This window comes from Accipiter gentilis, chromosome 2 (genome assembly GCF_929443795.1).
Source record: "Accipiter gentilis chromosome 2, bAccGen1.1, whole genome shotgun sequence".
Taxonomy (NCBI): domain Eukaryota; kingdom Metazoa; phylum Chordata; class Aves; order Accipitriformes; family Accipitridae; genus Astur; species Astur gentilis.
Window position 1 is genome coordinate 23,688,272 of NC_064881.1, and position 19,777 is coordinate 23,708,048.

The 19,777-nt window shown below is 38.7% G+C and overlaps 1 protein-coding gene across 2 annotated transcripts; it reads right to left on the reverse strand.

Annotated features, from left to right (window-relative positions):
• Positions 1 to 7,282: 7,282 nt before the first annotated feature.
• Positions 7,283 to 18,490, reverse strand: IMPA1 (inositol monophosphatase 1). 2 transcript variants are annotated; one of them, XM_049823370.1, is made up of 9 exons: positions 18,454 to 18,490; positions 16,662 to 16,743; positions 15,312 to 15,445; positions 13,780 to 13,884; positions 12,384 to 12,429; positions 12,135 to 12,243; positions 11,290 to 11,398; positions 9,611 to 9,762; positions 7,283 to 9,198 (listed from the first exon to the last, which is right to left on the reverse strand). In XM_049823370.1, the coding sequence occupies exons 2-9, from the start codon at positions 16,722 to 16,724 to the stop codon at positions 9,080 to 9,082; spliced, it is 837 nt and encodes a 278-aa protein (XP_049679327.1). In that variant the 5' UTR covers positions 16,725 to 16,743; positions 18,454 to 18,490; the 3' UTR covers positions 7,283 to 9,079. The 2 variants fall into 2 exon arrangements, with proteins under 2 accessions (XP_049679327.1, XP_049679318.1); XM_049823361.1 differs by lacking the exon at positions 18,454 to 18,490 and adding an exon at positions 18,158 to 18,337.
• Positions 18,491 to 19,777: the final 1,287 nt, after the last annotated feature.

Consider the following 19,777-nt stretch of genomic DNA (forward strand, 5'->3'; position numbering starts at 1 on the left):
CTCAGTGAACAGGTAACCACAGGAGAATGGACAAATGGGAGGAAAAAACCCTCAACCATCTCCACACAACTGCCAAGGTTATACCGAACCCTCTATAACAAGTCTGTGCCTTGCATTACTTGCATGCCAGTGACTGGGAAAAGTCAGCTTTTGTCCTGTATGTTTGTTCTGTATATCATGTTTCATTTTCCCTGTAAGTGGAGGAAGTCTGTTGTGGCTCCCTGGTTTTCAGGAACAGTATAATTACTGAACTTTCCCGTATCGCCTGTTCTCTAGGAGTGAAGATGACAGCGTGACACCAAGGAGCTACTGACTGCGTGCGGTTGGGCCACGTCCCATTCAAACGTGGGGATTGGAGCCTCCCTGCTGGTACCAAACGCACCGCAGTGAGGGCCGTGGACAGACAGAGAAGGTGCTGAAGCATCTGCAGCATGGTGAAACATCGGTGTGTAAGTCTCTACTTTCATTACCCCACAGATCTAGTTCCCACTGGAGGCACCTAATCTCTCTTAATACTGCATTATTTGTCTTAGTTGCCCAGAGGGTGCAACTCTGAAAATGCCTAGAATGGCCTAGTACTGCCAGTCCTGGACATCTTGGACACCACAATTTGGCAAATATTTTACCTATCTGAGACCAAAAGTCATACTGAGTCTCTGTCCAGAAGTTTTCCCAGAATACTTCATCTGAAGTTCTGGAGGCACCAGGACCAGACTCTACAGAAAACATAGTTGTGGCCATCACCTTCTTTTGACATTTAAAGACCAGGATGTACTTTTATGGTCTTTTTTTTTGCACTTCTTGAAGCTGTGTCGCTCTGAAGGGGAAAAGAGGACGGTATCCTAGCCTAAAGAAATCAGCACTCCAGTGAAGAGCACACTTACCTGAGAGAGGGAAAGAGGCTGTGATTTCTCTCTCCTTTTCCCATTGTTTGTACATTTTGTCTGTAATTCTTTAATTTAAAATGCATAGTAGTTCTTGGACCAGGAACTGGAACCAAAGAGTCTCCATTTCATGTCCAGGTGTGCAGTTTACCCAGCAAACTACACCCCTATAGTCTTTCTTGCTTGCTCTCTAGTCCAATGAACCTCAAATTCTTCTTTGGTAGGTAGGAGATTCTCCAAGAATGGAGGTCTGAGTCTCCTCTAGCAGAGAAGGGACTAAATGTGGACCCCTGTGGCCTGTGAGCATGCTCTGCTTCCTGTACAAGGTAGGTGCCTTTGTCTCTGGCCATGTGAAAAAAACATTTTCTGCTCCAGTACCACAGTAAGAACAGGAGAACCACAAAAAAACCTCCCACCCTGTACATTCCTACCTATCAGCCACTTTCAGCTCAAGAACTTACTGAGACAGATGTGTTTTATGTTTAACAACTCTCAGTGAATTTCATTTTACTGGCAACTTCAGTCTCTGCTACATCCTTTTTTGAGGTCTGGTTTTAATTTTCTGTTAGGAATAGGATTCGAGACACATTGTCATTCTTCAGCTTTGCCTACTGATTAATTTTAAGAACTTCCAGCGGAAGATCGCTCTGTTTTGAGGAACCCCTAGTTCTCCATGTTTATCGCATGGGAAAACTAAGCAATCATCTCTCTATTCTGGATTCCCAAGGAGACATAATCAACATGATTTCAGTTGAGGTGCATTGAAGATTGCAATGAAAACTTCAGGAAAAAGAAGAAATAAATGCTAGTAACAGAGCCTGCTGAACTGGAGGAACTAACTTGAGCATAGAGTTGGGCTGACGTTTCCTAAAATGTCAAGTATTAGGCTTAGTGGTTGGCAGGTACACAAGGGGCAGAAAGAAATAATCCTGGTAGAGCCTACTAGCTATTAATTTCCCATGATATTTAAATAAAGGATAGGAGAAATTAACCAAACAGGAGTGCGCACTAGTGGAAAACATTTTCTCTCTTAATTGATTCAGTTGACTGAATCGCAGTGTTTTTCAGTGTCAGATACACTGTTGATGGGAATCATTATGTCTGGGTCTGCACTTCCTTTCAGTGGAAACTGCTATTAAGATCTAAGTGCCTACAGAAGTAAAGCTTTTAACCTCCCCCCGCTACGACAGTTTATCATTATGCATTCCATTTCAACACAGTGAGCCGAACAAGGCGCACAGATGAAGTGGGATACAATTTACTTTTACACAGCTAATACATTGCTAATTACAACTGAATAAATATTGAAACAGGAATTTCTAATAACATTAACCATTACTCTCTCCTAAATGTGTTTTGCTGGAGGACTGTTCAGAACTAATCACAATTTCAGGTATAATGAAGCAGAAATAAAGCAAGTTTTTATTATTTTTAGCTTCAGTTGTGAGGTGAAAATAAATATTTTTTAGCTGTTTGCCTACAAAAGGCCAATGCAAATATCCAGTAATGTGGAGGTTTCTGCCATTAATAGTAAGTAAAGTCATCCTGATGAACTCATAGACCTGAATTAACCTTTTTTATTATTCTGGAGAAGTTACAGAAAATTGAAAATCTCTACAGAGGCTTTCTGTATGGCTATATAGAAAAACTATACAGACGTCACCCTGCCCATTCATCGTGAGAGCTGGAAAAGAATGACCATTCTATGTTGTCTGAAAAGCTGTTTTGTTACCTGCTGTGCAATGAGCCAATAATCACACACTCAGGAAAGACATTATTTATTTCATATTTGTGCAAAGATGGGTTCTAAGTGGTAATTCCACAAAGCTAGCACACCCTGCAGTTAAACAAGCAAGCAATTTATACAGTTTTACATTCACCCACTTAGTTTCCAAAGTCCTTCCCCAAAATCGTTATTGGTAGTCACTTATCTGCCACCATTTCTATTGGGCTACGGTTTTCTCCGCTTCTAATTAAACAACCTGCTGCTGTTGGCCTTCTCCGGCCAGCCGCTCTCCTACCTTCCCCAAGACCACACGCCCCATGCATTCCCCAGGTCGACACGTCTTCTCAGCTGGACCTGTCTTCCTGCAGCATTTGTCCTCAGCCAAGGTCCCCACTGCCAGAAACAGCATTTGGAGCTTTTCTCTTGTCCAAAGGGGACCCTGCAACTGAGGGTAGCTGGAGGAAGGAGAGAGTAGCTGTCTTACAACACATAGAGAAGCCATAGTAGAAGAGAGGTATATCATGCTGATCCACGCTAGAGTAACTTGCTCATTTTAAGTCACCCTGACCTGTACTGAAAGCGCATTGCAGACACTCCAGGACGTATCTCTCCTTTTGCTACTCGCTGTTAGGAAGCAGAGTACGTTGGGGCCTGCCCAATAGCCTGTGCAGCTGGGCTTGGCAGTGTGCTAACATTGGGCACGTTTCTGGACGGTGTGCTCTAGCAGGGCATCTCCAGACATATTACAGGGAGGGCAGGAAAGTCTTTTCCTGAGAACACTGCTGAGGCAACCCTTAACCAGCCACATTGACATAAATAGCAAACCTTAGGTCAGTAGTGCATTGGCACTTAATATCTAGGCCACTGCCTTCCCAGGCAAGGACACAAACGCAGAGAAACTTATAGGATGCAGCACACAGACCTGCGAAATAATAAGGGGATGAGGTACCTACCCAAGCTTGAACAGGTTCTGACAACTATGGTCGCCATACGCTATATGGTATAGGGACAATGCAGACACAGCTGGTAAAGAGTCTTTACATCATCACAACACGTTTGGAGGTAAAATACTGGGCTTGTGTTCTCTTTGGAAAATAAACCAGTTGCTTCTCAAATATCATAAAGAGCTGCTCATTTGTGTCTGGGTTTGTGGTCCCAGGGCTGTTGTATCTGCATACGCACGCTCGCCCAGAAGATTATCTGGCAGGTTTTGAAAAAAGGCTTCTAAAAGCCACGTCCTAATTTATGACAGCAAAAATCTAGGGAAATGACTACAGCCTTAAATGCAGTATAATCTGATCATTTGTATGGCTTTTATCTTATTTTAGAATTCAGATTCATATTCTTCTGAAGGATACCACAATCTTCAATATACTTACATTGGAAAGGAGGGAATGTTAATGCTGCTGACTCAAGTCCTGTTTCAAATTTCTTATCAAGTCACAAAAACACAGAGCCCAAGACTTCAAAATTTTGCGGTATCATTCTTTTGAATAATTCTCAGACACGCTTTTAGTTGCATCCAACAAGAATTACAGAGAGCAGAAGGAGGATTGGAGAGAGGAGTAGAAAAGGGAATCTGATCTGTAAAAAAGGAACCCTGGGCCTGCTGGTGTTTTCCTGACTCCGGCTGCCATCTAGTGTTTTCTCAGGCACGGTGAGGTGTACGGCTTATTTTAAGTCTGTGTGAATCTTCTCCGAGACTGAACTCTGGCCTGTGTACACAAGCGGGATAAATAGTACAGAACCACCTCTCCAAGGGACCGCAGACAAGGAAGATTTAACACAGCAAGTTGAGGAAGAGCTCCTATGAAATTAGTTCTCAAGTATTTGAGGTAGCATCACTTCCTCTGAATTAACTGCTTTACATGGTTGTGGTCTTGCGTGGTACTTAGGTGTGGGCTCTACTGAGCTAAGGACAGACATAACAAAATATAAACCTTGGTCTTCCACCGCATAAAAAGGGGGTAGGCTTCTGTTCTTCCCTATTGCTGTGGTACAGTAGTTGCTGTTGCATTTTGGGCTTCTTTTTCCTTTCACTTAAATGGATGTATGGAAAGCCCCATTCCTAACTAAAGCAACATTGGTGGAGGGAGAATCCTCTCAGTGTAAAAATCATCGCTGCAGTTGTGCAAACCAAGAGTAAGTATGACACACAATGTATAAACTCGAGCTAATGTAAGAGTCATCAACATAGGCCATAAGCTTCTGGAACAGGATGCACACCATTATTTTTTAGCATCTATTATTTTTAGCATCTTACTAGCTTGAATTATGCTAGGAAATTATTTCTGCTCTACTGTGGGAGATCTAATCCATCCTCCTCAAGCAGGTAAGAGTTTGTAGCTCTTTAATACAGTGGCACAATGTGCTCTCAGATGAGCGCGGCCCTCCAGTTTGTTTGTTCTGGATGTTGCACACGGCTTTGAAAGTGCATCAGATTTTGTTTGCCCTGTTGCTGCAGACAGCTGATAGTGGGCACAGAGGACATTTCAGAAGTTCCTGCTGATCTTTGAGAAGCTGTGGATCTTTGTGTGAAGGTTGTACAAACCAGAGTGATGTGACAGAATACATTCACTGTCACTTTTGGTGCAGGACAAGCAGTAATCCAGAGATTGAATGGATTACGTTGTCCAGGGGATCTGGCTGACTCTGGCTCTGGCAGAGACTCTTGAGGTGTCACATCACTGACAATATATCCTTCTGATGCCTGGAGTTTGTGCAAACAAATGAAGCCATGCCAACTGCTGTAGACCCAAAAACAATGTGCTGTTGGAAAGTTGCCTGTCAGCGCTTTAGCAACAGGATCAGACTTGTGAAGCAATTACTTCACTCACAGGTAATGAATAGAACTGAATGAGCAGCTGGCTTTGAGAGGATGGGAAGAAGCTCAGGAAAAGAGATGTCCCTTATTTAAATTGCTTCATACTGAGGTCACAGGTTGTTGTTTTAGATCTAGTCAGAATGCCTAGTTCACACCTAGGCATTAGACTATGCAGAATTAAAACCATAGCTTTGGGTCACAGATATTATAGTCCATATTTCCTTGAGGGGTGGAGGGGGTGGGGGGGTTTCCTGCAGGCTGCTTAGCAGGACTGGACAAGGGCCTGAAACCTTTTATGACTTTTTCTTTGGCAATATTTCATGTTGGGAAAAGCTCTGCAGGACTGAATCTACTGGAACACCCTGCTTTGAAGAAGCACAGCGTTGCAGGTTGTCATAGAAAACAATCACAAACTATCAGCAAATCAATAAATGAAGAGGGCTACTGAACAGGGATGATAGCCAGGATGGTAGACTAGGGCTACCTCCCCCTTTTCATACATATTAGTGTTCAAAATCAATATTACCTCTTTTCTAGTAGATTGTTTTCATCTCAGACTAAAAATCAGTACCCTTCCTCTGAAGACCTTTAAGAACAGCAGTAGGCCCTGTTACAGCTATAGTGATGAAGTTGACCATCTAGTCAAATTCTCAAAGTAAAGGTGAAGGGACTGGATAAATTTGCCCATATGGCCCTTAGTTTCCAGCAGTATTTCTTGGAATCTTCCACTTGCTCCAGTTGCTAATCTGACCGCCTGATCTTCTTCTTGCACTTGTAAGTTTTGAGCGTTCCTCACTCAGACTTGAGATTCAAACCACAGTAGAATTTGCCAGCTAAAGTCATGAGTTGTTCACTGAGAAGCTACGCAAGAAAGCTTCCTGTACACTGGACTGTTGATGTCCTCATGACAAATATTCGTGACCTTAATTTGACAGTCTATCTGTTCAATCTGTGGTAACTGGTTTTCCTTTCTGATTGTCTTATGGTCTCGTAAATATGTAACTTTATCTTAAACTATATATAATAAAAATTTAAGATGTTTATCTGTGTCACTCCATCTTTCAAGGCAATAAACCCAGGTATTTTACTGCTTAGAACATTCAGGGACTACCTCTCAGATATAATCTCTCAAAATCATTTTGATTACACAGCAATCATGACTTCTCTGTTCTACTACAAAAAACATTTACTACAAAAAACTGCTAAAATTGCAGGATAGCACAGAATCAAAAAGAAAACGCCTTTAATCTGAATAATTACATTTTGGTGTGCTTTGACATGATGAAAGAAGTGACCACATATTAGATGAAGAGTTATCTAAGAAGATAATGCTTAGCAAAGTAGCAAACAGGGACTTCTGATCCCCCTGAAAGGGAGACCAAAATTAAAAAGAAAGCAGACAATTGATAAAAGCTGCCATTTACAGAGAAAAAAAAAAAAATTAGGCTGGTCTTTAACGCAAATAGAGAGGGCCAAGATAGGAAATTCATATAAATTTTTCCTCGAGAAGCATTATTAGGAAAGCTAACCGTGAGAAAGCTACCAGCTGATGGGCCCACAAAACAAATCACAGGCAAGAAAATCTGTAAAGTTTGAGCTCTGTGGTTGGAGATTACTAACGCACCATGATCTCATTGGAAGGTGTTGGAATATTCACTCTAAAAACCTACTGCAGGTGTATACATAATCCCACTTACCTAAAGCACAACAGTTTATGATCTATCTACATCAGAGGCCAAGAAGAGAAAGTGTTCAACTCAGAGACTAAGTTTGAAGCCCACAAATCCAGCTTGTTGGGACCCAGCATTGTACTCTGATGAATGTTAAGAAAGGAAGTACATCTGAAGCTGCTGCTGCTAAAGCATATTTATTTTGAATGTGTTCTCCCATCTCATGTATTTTTTAGACATGTCTCCATTTCACACATAAATCAGTTTAAAGAAGTTATGCAGAATTTGTTATACAAAAGCCACAGAAATGGTACAGTAGACATACTTCTCAAGAAATAATGATCTCACACCACTTACAGCAGTAAAGTTACAGTGAAATGCTCAAAAAGTTTCTATCCTTGTCAATGGGAATTTAAAAAATAAAATTAATCTAAGTCTGGCTTTTTGACAAAACCTTTAAATAGCAGGGTGATCTCATTAACGTTAATCATCTGGCATTAGATACAAATTCAAATTAATATTTCTGCAAAATCTGCAAAAATCAACTAATATAAAAGACTGAAATGTATAATAAGACATAATAAGTTTCTGTTGAAACTTCAAGACAGAGAACACCATTTTCCAAAATAAAAATAGTGGTACAGCAGTACAAAAAGTCAGGTTTTCGAAAGCATTGCTGTGTCTTGACTGGACCACCAATGAGACAACTTTCTTTCAGAAACTTTAGACACAGAAAAATCAGTCTAAAAAAACTGATCCAAGTTAAATTTTTTTTTAAAGTGCATTAATTATTTGAACAGTACACTGATACTTTTTACAATCTTAAATACAAAATATCAAAGAACTAGTATAGTTTTCAAAGTTTAGAACAACTGACACCAAGAATGAAATTACGAATATTTCCTAGATTTACAAACCCTTTAGGTTTAGATACGTATCTTCTTTTGTGCCTGTACACTCTATAACAATGGAAACCTGATCCTGGTTGGTCACTGCTTTCATAACTTACAGAAAATTATGTAAAAGATTTGGACTACAGGCTTATTTTTTTGCCAGCTGAGTTACTGAAAACACTCTTGGATTTTAATGATTCCTTAGACTTTGAAACACACACATCTGTGGAGAAGCCCAAGCAAAATTAACAAGAATTGTAACTGCCAAGAATAAGATAGAGGACCTAGTATCAGCTGATTCCAATGGTCAAATGCAAATGATACTTCATCTTAATTTAAAGTAAGTCCATTTAGTGATAGAAGGTGTGCTCAGAACTTATTTCTGGGAGATGCACATATTTTCTGGCACAGTAACTATTATTTTTGCAACTGTAATGAATTTGCAAGCGTACGGGCCACATAAGAGGCTAAAGAAGAGATTGTCTTTATCTACCATAAGAAAGGAAGAACGATGACTACAAGAACAATGACAGCTAAGTAATAAAGGCTTTAAATTAGAGCCAAAACTAAAAGCAACTAAAAAAAGGTTGGAAATGTGTGAACTACCTCTACAAAAACCTTAACAAGGTGAGGAAATGGATACACTGATGACACCGGAGAAAACAACAGATGAGAGAGAGAAATACTGGATAAACAGTAATGCCTTCATCTTTTCAGGTTCAGGATCAGATGTGATGATGTGGTGTTAAGACAGCAAATTCTGTTTTGTCACTTACAGAACTAGAGGGTTTTATTTATCTATACATCAAAGAGTCTCTTGCTATCCCTTCCAGTGTAGTATAAAACTTGAAAATATTAGTTGTGTATATTTGCTTCTTTATGTAATCAAGATGTTAAATAAAATACTTAACAGTAAAGGCTTACTTACAATGTTGGTCCAATCTCAAAACACAACTTAGCATTAACACCAGTACTGAAAGACTACCATCTATCTTATTATCAGATTCAAGGTGTAGAACCACCATCATATGGGAGTATGAGACAACATTTATATAATTACATTTAAGGTGTAGTTTTGGTATTCAATTAGTTGCATCATCTCTTTTCAGAGGAATTACTTGAAGCGCTTTGGCTATTCTCTCTCCTATAGCTCGACTACTTGCTGCAATTATTCTTCGAGACATCAAATCAAATGGTCCACCTAGAAATCAAAGCAAGCAAAGTAATTAGCTTGTATCTGGAGAAAATGAAAAGTTGGTAAGAAAACGAGCATTGAAAAAATCAAGTGTAAATGGTATATTACTATTTAGGACCAAGGTTTGCCCCTGGGTAAAAATGCATTTAACACAATAGATATCTCATACAAGCTACATTTAAATTCTGTTCAGTGTATGTTTACTTTCTTTCTTCACTCTTCCAGGCGCTCAGCCAAGGGAGTAAAGGTTGTCTTGTGGATTAAGAACGTACAATTGACTCTCTATTAACTGGATGGGAACTCTGTTCAGTAGAGGTAATTTGGAAAGAGGATTGAAAAAACTCTTTGCCTTCTCATTTCAGCTATGTTTTGCTCCCTTAAAAGGACAAAAGAGTATCATGCATGCCTGCATACTTACCTGATACATCTAGCAGTACTCCACCTGCTTCAGTAATAATGATTCCAGCCCCTGCCATATCCCAGCAGTGAATCCCCATTTCATAATAGGCATCAGCTCCACCCGTTGCCACAAGGCACATGTTCACAGCTGCTGTACCAACGGCTCTAATCCTAAAGGAGACATTTGTTTATTTAATTGAGAACAGTTTGTAAGAAAGTCAGGATGTCTGTGTACACTGCACAGAGAACACAGAAGCATCATACGCAAAGTGAACTGAGCGAGAGAAAATGTGACGGAATGCTGCAGTGAAACAAATAAAAAGTTTGGAATGAAGTTTTGCTTAAGTAGCTTGAAGAGAACTCCAAATATAGCAAATTTCCAGAAATTACATTTATGAATTCTTTTAAACAATTTTGGTTTAGAGTGAAAACACATCTCAAAAAAACTTTTTAACCTAAAACATAGTATGGAAGATATCTACCCATGAAACAGTAACAGATACTCTACTTCACTTTTTGAATACAAGAATTCAAGTAGAGTGTACACTGTTCTCAGCGTTGAAAAAACAGTTACTTCAGTTTCTCTGGTGATGCTCAGTAAGCATCACTGACTTGCAAAACACCCTAACAGCAGTAATCACAAAAAATAAATTACACAGCATAAATTTGGTCTGGGTAATTTCATCAAAACCCTTGTGTTACAAATTCCAGTTTCTTTTGGAAATGTTGATGCACTTACTAAGTGTGACTTGTACAAATAATTGCAGTTATTTCAATTATCAGTAAAACGTACATTAAATTGTAAACCATAGCAGCTAAGTTACTGCAAGAAGCAACTTAAATCAACTCCAATCTCAATTTATTTTTTACAAGTAAAATACCAAAGTTCAACCAACAACATACCTAAAGTGTATTCCCTACTTACAATTTAGCAAATATTCTTTAATGACATCAGAAGACTTTTTGAAAGCAGAAAAAACCCTATATGTTAAGTGTCAAAACAAGAATCTTGAGAATCTCAGCATAAAACTACAGCCCCTTTTAGATCAGAAACATGAGTAGGGTTGAGTAACAAAAAACTGTCTACTGAAACCACATTTAGACGTAAAATGGTTTGCAGAAATGCAGGCTTTAGCTTATCTGGAGGAGAGGAAGCAGGGAACATAAAATAAGAGCAGTTTATGAACAATTTCAACTACTTGGACAAATTCAAAAAAACTGTACAGCGTTGAAAGAGGAAAGGGAGATCTGCTCTTGTCTTCTGATATATATAAAAAAAACCCCAAATTATTTTCATTACTACAGAGTAAGGAAACTAAGAAATGTAATATAGCTTCTGTTTTTTCCAGTTTTACTCCTTGTGTGTTTCGGGGGGGGGGGGGGGGGGGAGTGGGGGGGGGAAGAAAAGCACAAAATTGTATTTCATTTGTTTAACTAGTAAATACAATACTTTTTAGTCCTACAAAACCAAAAATGCTTTGCTTCCCAATGCTGATTTTTAGGGTTCTCTCATATATGTCCCAGCCTGAAAAAGTTAAAACACACTTAGAGTTTCTCTGCAGAAGCTACAAGACAAAAACATTTAAATCATATTTCACATTTAAGGTGTCAAATGTAATGCAACCAGTCCTTCCTAATAATTATCATATTTACAATATTAACACTACCAGTAAATATAAAAAATGGGAAGTATCTTACCCATGAATAGGAATACTGAGAAGTCTTTCCATGTTAGCAAGAATTATTTTTACAGTCTCTGGATCACGATTTGATCCCAATTCTGTTACTAAAAGGGATTTTGTAATGTCTGAAAAAAAACCCAAAACCTCACTTTTCCAACAGTACAGCTTATATAGGAACAGTAATTAGCAGAGTTTATTTCATTGCTTTCTTACAAGGCTGAATAAAAATATTTTAATACAAATATTACATATATTGAATGTCTAAAAATCTGTTCTTACATGGAAAATGGCAGGAAAAAATAAAAATGAAGTGAACAAAGCATGATCTGGTTCAATTATGCATATACATTAACCGATGTCATTAGTAATTAAATTCTATTACTATAAAAAAATAGAACAATCCTCATATTTTTAAAGGTCCCGATTTAAGTGTGGATTTTACTTTACATAGGGTAGTAAGTATACAAGAGTCATACTGATTTAAACCACTACTTCACACCTGGAAGAAGTTGAATTGTTTGGTAGGTTTGTTACATACTCTAGAAAACAATCATAGACTGATCACAGACATACAAGGAATTAAAAACAAACAAACAAAAACCCAGAACACAGACACACAGGGAGTAAAATCTTCAATTGCTGAGTCCTGATTTTGCAAAGATCACAAGCATGTTTTACATGCATCAAAGAGAACATAAAAGCTGTTTCTCAAGACTGAACAAACCATGGCCAAAAAAAGCCTGTCTTTGCAAAACAAAATGATGAGCTAAGAAACAGGAATATATCCAGGTCTAAAACTGTTGATGCCTCGTTTGCAAAATAAATGTCATTACTAGAAACAAGCTACTCAGTTCAGCTTACCTTCTTGGCCTGATACTTGAAGTTTTTGACCATTGCAAAATGCACCTTTTCCTTTTCTGGCAGTATACATCTTGTCTTCTATACAACTGTACACAATTCCAAACTCTATCTGTAAGAAAAAGTAAAGATACCTTGAGGGTTTTTTCCCTTTCTTCCTATTTACTGTGAAAATGTAGATCTTGGTTATAGCTAGCAACAAGGAATTAATTTGGTTTTGATTGATTAGATATTAAGTAATAAAAAGTATACCTTTTTGTTTACAACAAAGCCAATTGAAACTGCCACAAATGGAAACCTACAAAACAAAACATTTTACTGATTTATAGTGAGATACTATGCTTCTTTCATTACCAAGCTTACTCTCAATAAAAACAATGTTCAGTTAAATGTAATGTATATTTCAAAAAGAAACTTGGACTATATAGGAAATGTTAGTTTTCTGAACTTGCACAATTTACTGTGAAAACAGACCCAACACCACCAATTACCATTTAAAATACAAACTTTTCCACACACTGAAACTAAGCCTGTTACAGCTTAGGGACTGTCATCCCAGTTACAACTGTTAATAGCTTAGGGACTGTCACTTTATGGCCAAAGAATACAAGCAAGCCTCTATACTACTACCCTTTCTCAGAAGGAACAAGCTGGCCAAAATGGTCTCACCAAAAGAAACAAGTCACCTCTCCCCCCACCTCCACTTTCTCCAGCAAAGCAATGAGAAAGACAGATACTGAAGTGAGAAGGAAGAATGCAGGGGAAAGAGTGAAGGCAGTGGGAATCTATAGGACATGGTGGGCTGCGTCTCAGTCAAGTTTCTAATAATCAACCAATTAATTTTTTTTATTATTATTTTTTACTCTTGAAAATTTGCAGTTCCAAAACATTTGCTTTAATTGCTATCTGAAAAAAATACAGACTTTTAAGTCTTTAAATCCAGCAGAATGAGTTCTTTTCTTACAGCTTTTTCAACATGTTATTTAGCAGGATTCAGCAGCTGTTTAAAGCTGTGGCACACATAGCAGCAGTCATTTCAAAATTGGAATCACGTGCACTCAGAAAAGCTCATCCGGGCCAAAATCTGTCATGTTTGAAAGACAGAAGGAATAGGTAGTCAGCATTACACTGAAAGTCCCCTCCTCATCCTGGTGTAAAATACCACTAGACAATTACCGGTGACATTCTGCTTGCTTTCATGGTAGTGGCTCCTAGATCTCAATGAATTTGAAGTTTCTTAGAAATCAGCACTTGGAAGTGATCTTCATCTCTGAAGCATCTTCATCTCTGAAGATGCTGCAACTCCTAATTCTGAGTCCTGTCGCTTTACTGTTAAAATCTGCCCACCTATCTTTGGCACATGTGCCAAAAGCTGCTGATCCCTCCTATATAGTACAGGCCTCTCATGGAACAACTGCTGTTGGTTATAGAGTGAGACTATTATAATACTTACAGAAATACTAAAATGATTTCAAAAACTGCCCAATGGCTCTCAACAAATGCAAATAGCAATTTGTAACTATTAACAAGTCCATAATATCTCTTTTAAAGGAATTTAAAAGTGAAAAAACCCTTACTTTCATGGAACTGGAGAAAGAAAAAAGGTAATCAGTTGAAGTTGCTAACACAAAAAAAATGAAAGGTGGACCTGTGTACGAAGTTGGTAGTTCCATCAATAGGGTCTATAATCCATGTGGGGTTATCTGTCAAAACGCTGCACTCTCCAGCTGCAACAGATTCTTCTCCGATGAAGCTGAAATAGCAAAGACATTTAAAAGATACAAAGAAACTGTTTAAAATATCTGAATTACAACACTGCCCTTGAAATTAAAATTTTTAAAGTGAGATGCAGGTTTTTGTACCACCAGTGATGATATGTAAAAAGCTGAGAAATACACAATTTCTCTAGAAAGCACCAATCTCATCTGACCAAGCTTGCACCAATATTTATGATGTCAGAGATAACCACAGCATGTGGGGAAAAGAACTTTACATTTTAATATCCGTTACTGGAATCGAGCATTCAGAACATTTCAGTTTTCATCATTTTTTCCAGTGACAGCATCATCAAATTTTGGTCAGAATACTTGTAGCTATTTAGGCCTTTCAGTTTATTTGTGCTGTAAACCACTACTTTTTAGCCTGTGTTTTAACCAAAGAAAGCCTTTGTGGTCATATGCGTCTAGTTAGACCACTGCAGTAACTGTTAAATTTGCAGTCTGATTTCAACCCAAATATGACAGAAAGCTGTTAGTCTCAAAACTGTTTAGTTTTACAGGCATTACAAAATGGTAACATGGTAAAGGGATGAGGTCTTAAGTTTAATACAGTTTCCTTAAAGGGGGTTTGCTAATTTTTCTTGCATTTTCTTGGAGATTTTCTTATTGTAGCTATATATGTGAAACGTAATAAATATGTATAGAATTGGAACAACTGAGGCGATGCGACATGCCAGTAACCTAACTAAAGTAGTGTAAGCACACAGACTTGTGGAATGACCCTGAAATAACAGTTTCAGATGTCAAAATGGGAAAGTTCCATGTAAGTAAAATACATAAAATTCATGCTTCAAGAACAGATTTATTTTGGGGGGAGGAGGGGCATGGGGAGGAAAAAAAAAAAAGGAAAGAGCAATATAAAAAAATAAATCAGTATTTTGTATGACAGACTTTCAGTTATGTAGAATCAGAAGATCCTGTCTTCTTTTAAGGATGTTTGATGTTCTTAAGTTGTATGAGACTTGCCAAAGGCACACTCAGTACCACACGACCCAACCAGCACAGACAGCGAAGGCATGCTAGTTTCAACAGCCAACAGCATACAAGAAATTGGGATTCTGGGTATCTTGGGGCCACCTTTGATTCTCCAACACAAATAACCAAGAAGTTACTTACAGCTGGCTCAACTGGAAGCGACTTTTCAGTATAAGTCTTAAGCAAGGCTAAACTCACGTCAGTAGACCCTGGGGACACCTTGTTTTGTTACTACAGCCCCGGGCAAAACTTCAACCCGCTACTACTCTAAAATACTTAATATATAGAGGGTAAGAGAGAATTCTGTAACTTTCCAGCATGGCAATCGTAATGAAATTTTACCAAGCAAAATCATAAACTTTCCATTTTCTTCTTTCAGTCACTTCTCCCCTTCTTCTATAAAAAGTGTATTGATAAGAAGCCATACCTGTGAGAAGGATACTTTTCTTTTATCAAAGAAATAATGAAGTTTTCTACTTTTTGATCAGTTTCTGTCACTAGATCTACTGGTGAACTTTTAGTCATAACAGATACTTCTCCTTTGAGTGCTCCATGGATTATCTGTTAACAAAATTAAACAAAAAAAAAGAAAAAAGAAAAAAGCTTTCTCCATTAACAGTATGGAAAATATTAGTTTTCCCAAAAATCTGAGCATCGGTTTTGCTGTCATTTTCTATACTGCACATACAAAACATGAACACAAGCAGTGACAAAACCTGGATTTAACTGCAGGAGCTGGGGCTTACCCTTGCATCTATCTATCTATCTGTCTCCCCACTCAGCACAAACTTTTTACATGACCTTAAATCCAAGTACTACAAGAAAATCCACTGGTACATGAAACTGAGCTCTATTTTCTGAGGACAAGTTTTTGATTTATAAATTTAAATACCAGAGTTGAATGAAACACTTAAGACTGAGCTTAAGTCAGCTATTTTTAACTCGACCCTGCATTTATGATCTTAAAACTATCAGACTCAGTTTAAGCAAGAATCCATGCCTCACAGCCTACAAAATTATTTTACTATAACTTAGAAAGATTTTCTGAGGGAAGACTTTAATGAGGTCATTGCAGGGACAATGTTCTGCAGATTCTGCAGCTCCAGGGGACAGAATTAGTACGTGTGCCATCATGTCTGGCTGCAATAGCATTCAAATGTACCAAGCAGAACCACCAAGAACTGAACATTTGGTAACCATTCTTATGCTAACGCTCTGTCTGCCAAGATGTGCAAACTCTTTCTTGTTCTAAGCCATCTTAGATCACACATGTGCAAAGTATCGCCACTGCAAGGGATGCTTCTTATTTATAGAAGTAAAGCTGTCTTCATGAAGAGAACTCAATGTGGTATCTTGTGCCAACAACAAGCCACTGTATAAAGTTGATTGAGGTGTTCACAGGAAAGACTGTCAACAGTTTTCAGGTGGTAAAATAGTAAGGTAGACAGGTGCAGTTTAAGGGGAAAAACAGAGTTGCTCCTTGTTTACCACAATTTAGAATTTATTTATTTTTTTTAATAAAATTTAAGGAACAAAAGATAATGGTTAGTCTTTAACCAGACTCTGGTCCAAAAACAAGTGCAAAGTTGTTTTCTTAAATTAACCAAGCTGTAAACATCAAAGACACTCCAATGTTGAACATCACTGAATGATTCTGCTAATTTATGTTTTTGACAAAATAATCCTCAGAAGAATATCCAACACCAAACTTCTTCAGAAGCTATATACATACTAGACTCTATAAATAATGTTACTATTTATAATAGTTTATACTTACCTCCCCAGCTTTTCTTGCTAAAGCAACTGCATAATCCATACATTCTTGCCAAGGGTCTGCCATCTTTTCTTAGGTATACAGCCTATGAAAATGAGAGATTAATACAAAAATAAATATGGGTATTTTTTTTTTTTTACAAATTCTAATTTTCTAGTCCCCCTGTTCTGGACTGTACTGTTTTCTCCTTGCTCAAATATGGAAGCTTGTCCTATCCTTTCTCTGAAAAAAACTCCCCCCCCTCCCCCCCACTTAAAAAGCATTAAAACCTTAGACTAAGTTACCAGATTTTTTCCCCACATTTTGTGATTATCTAAAAGGCATAACATAAAACATTAACAAGTACAGAACCTCAGTCTTGAAAGACACACGCATATACAAGATTCCACATTTAGACGCTGACCTCGATGTACATAAAGGCTGTGAAAAGCAATAGTGTGGGTACACACAAGCACATTCTCAAATACGGTGTACAGCTCAGGGCCTTTTTGCTTAGAAATACTAGAATCTTCAGTGTAATTTATTGCAGAAGACTGCTAACATACAGCTTAGTCTATTTTTAAGTATGGTTTAAATGACTTTGAATATCTTAAATTAGAAGATTAGAAACTTAAACCCAAAATCTATCCTTTCTGTATTTTATTCCTCCATGCTTTGTTCTAGGGGTTTATTCCAAACACAAATATGAAATGGTTTTGTTTCTACATGAGAAAGTTACAAGATCCCACAGTCATTTAAAAGCGTCTTCTATATTCTTAAGTATTATGAAGCAATAAAAGATGCATTATTTCCTATGCAACTCTACTTTCATGAGCAATGTAAAATACAAATCAGCATATCATACATTATTTCTGATACACCCCAACAGACCACAAACTCATTCAGTCACGCAACAGTATTCTGAATTTTGGAAGCCTGTTTCATTTTTGAGCTCTAGCCCTTTAAGAAGCCTTCTGGGTATTTCCTACTCGAGTCATTCAGTTTTTAAGTGATGAGCCGGGTAATGGTTTTGCAACACTTGCAGATTCACAAAGATCAGATAAATGATCATAAAAAATCCAGCATGGAACAGCATAAAAACCCTTGTGCAATTAACATGATCCACGAGTCCCCAGTCCAATCACGCTGATCTAATGGTCCTTGCCTCTTTCAGCCTTGGTCCTAAACAGATAGATGGCTAGAAAAACTAGGTAAAGTGCAAAGGATACGATGCTTCAATTACATTGATAACGTTCTTTACTTATCATAGCCTTTAAAGTATAGGTTGTGTTATATAAACGCAGAAGTAATTTGTCAGGACACAGAACTGGGTACCATAGCACTAGATAAAGTTACTCTGTTATCCATAAAAGACTGGTAGTACTAGAGGAACCTTAAGTACACTGACCTCCAGTACAACGACACAGACTCATATAGCAAAGGAAAAAAAAAAAAATCATTTACATTTCACCAAAACCTTAACTCCAGAACACTTACTCTACTTAAATACCAGCGCCTACATTGGAAGTGTCCTACATGGAAGAAGTGTCTTTTTTTTCCCCAGCTTAGTTCTGTCCTCTCTGGATGCCCCGAAACGAGTTTGTCCCACAAACTAGGTCGCGCATTCAGAGTAGAGGTTTAGATCCCAGGCTCGAAGGGCTGACGGGCGGCCCACACTGCCCGGCCGGGGTGAGACCACCTCCCGCCCCGCCCCGCCCCGCCCCGCGGCAGGGCCACACAACCCCCAGGGCAGCAGCGCATCCCCCTCACGGCACCCCGAAATGGCAGCTGAGGGAAGGAGGGAGAAGAGGCTCACCCCTGCCGCCCTCCGCCACCGCCACCGTCGCTCCCGCTGAGGCGCGCAGGCGCGTCAGTGCGCAGGCGCCAAGGCCGAAGCCGTTAACCCCGCCTCCTCCTCCCGGTGTTCTCTGGCCGCCGCTGCGCCTGCGCGGTAGGCGCGGGGGGTGGGGAGGGGGGCGCGGGGAGGAGGGAACGGTCGTCGGGCGCCGTCAAAATAACAGTTAAATTGTTGAAATTAGCCTTTCATGTGGACTTCTGCTTAATAGTCGGACGGGGCAGGATGAAGGTACCGTAAGTGCTCTCCCGTAGAGCACGGGGTTGGCGTTTACCTGGGCTTTTCGGTGCTGAAGGCGCCACTGTTGAAAACGAGACTGCGTTATTCGGTGTGTGGGAAAAAGTATGAAGGGCCGTGAAAAAGGAAGATGAAAGTACGTGTAACAGTCCCCTCGAAGTAAAACAGCATTTCGTCAATTCAGGTTGCAGTGCTTAAAAAAGAGTAAAACGATCACGTTTCTTACAGATGTGGTTCTTCTCCATTAACGTCTTGATTTTTCCCTCAGAAACCCAACACCCGTGAAACAGATTCCTTTGCCCCCTCACTAGCCCTTCCTGATGTCAGTTCTGCTAATTAGAATAATACCAAATCAGTAACCAGAGAGAACTGGTGTTTTTAAAATATACAGTAAACACATTTTCCAGAAAACTCCCTAGCTTTCAAATAAAGATTTTTGAAAATAATTTGCAGTTGGAATGATGCATTTGCAAGATTGCTATAATTAAAGTTATACAGAGGGGAGAAAAGCTTTCCTTTCCAAGACTGACTGATACCAGTTTCATTGTTTTTCTGTGGTCTTTTGACCCTATTGTCTTTCATCAAGTAAAGGTAAAACATTGAGGTATTGTAGTCACAAATTGCAACTGATATAATCTACTGTCATCTGTAAAATGATAATCTACTCTAAACAGGACAAGGCTTGTAGTTTGCTTTATGACTTAAAATGATCATAAAATGACTACATCACCAAAAGAAGCCGCCTTACCCTGTTTCCCCAATGCCAGTCCAACCCACAACTAGGCACTTGTTCAGGGCCAAATGGGGGTAGTTTTGTCCTTTCCACATCAGTAAAGATATGGTTTCCATTCCCAGCGGTGCTGTTGTGTGGGACAAGTCACTGTCCCTTTTCATGTTCCTTCCTTCCTATTTCAAGAACAGGAATAGCCTTATAAACCTGTTGGTTTTTTGTTGTTTTTTTTTTGTTGTTTTTTTTTTAAAGTATTCAGAGTATTCACAGCCATTAAAGAACTGCAGAGATGATAAGGTGTGTTTTAATTATATTGCA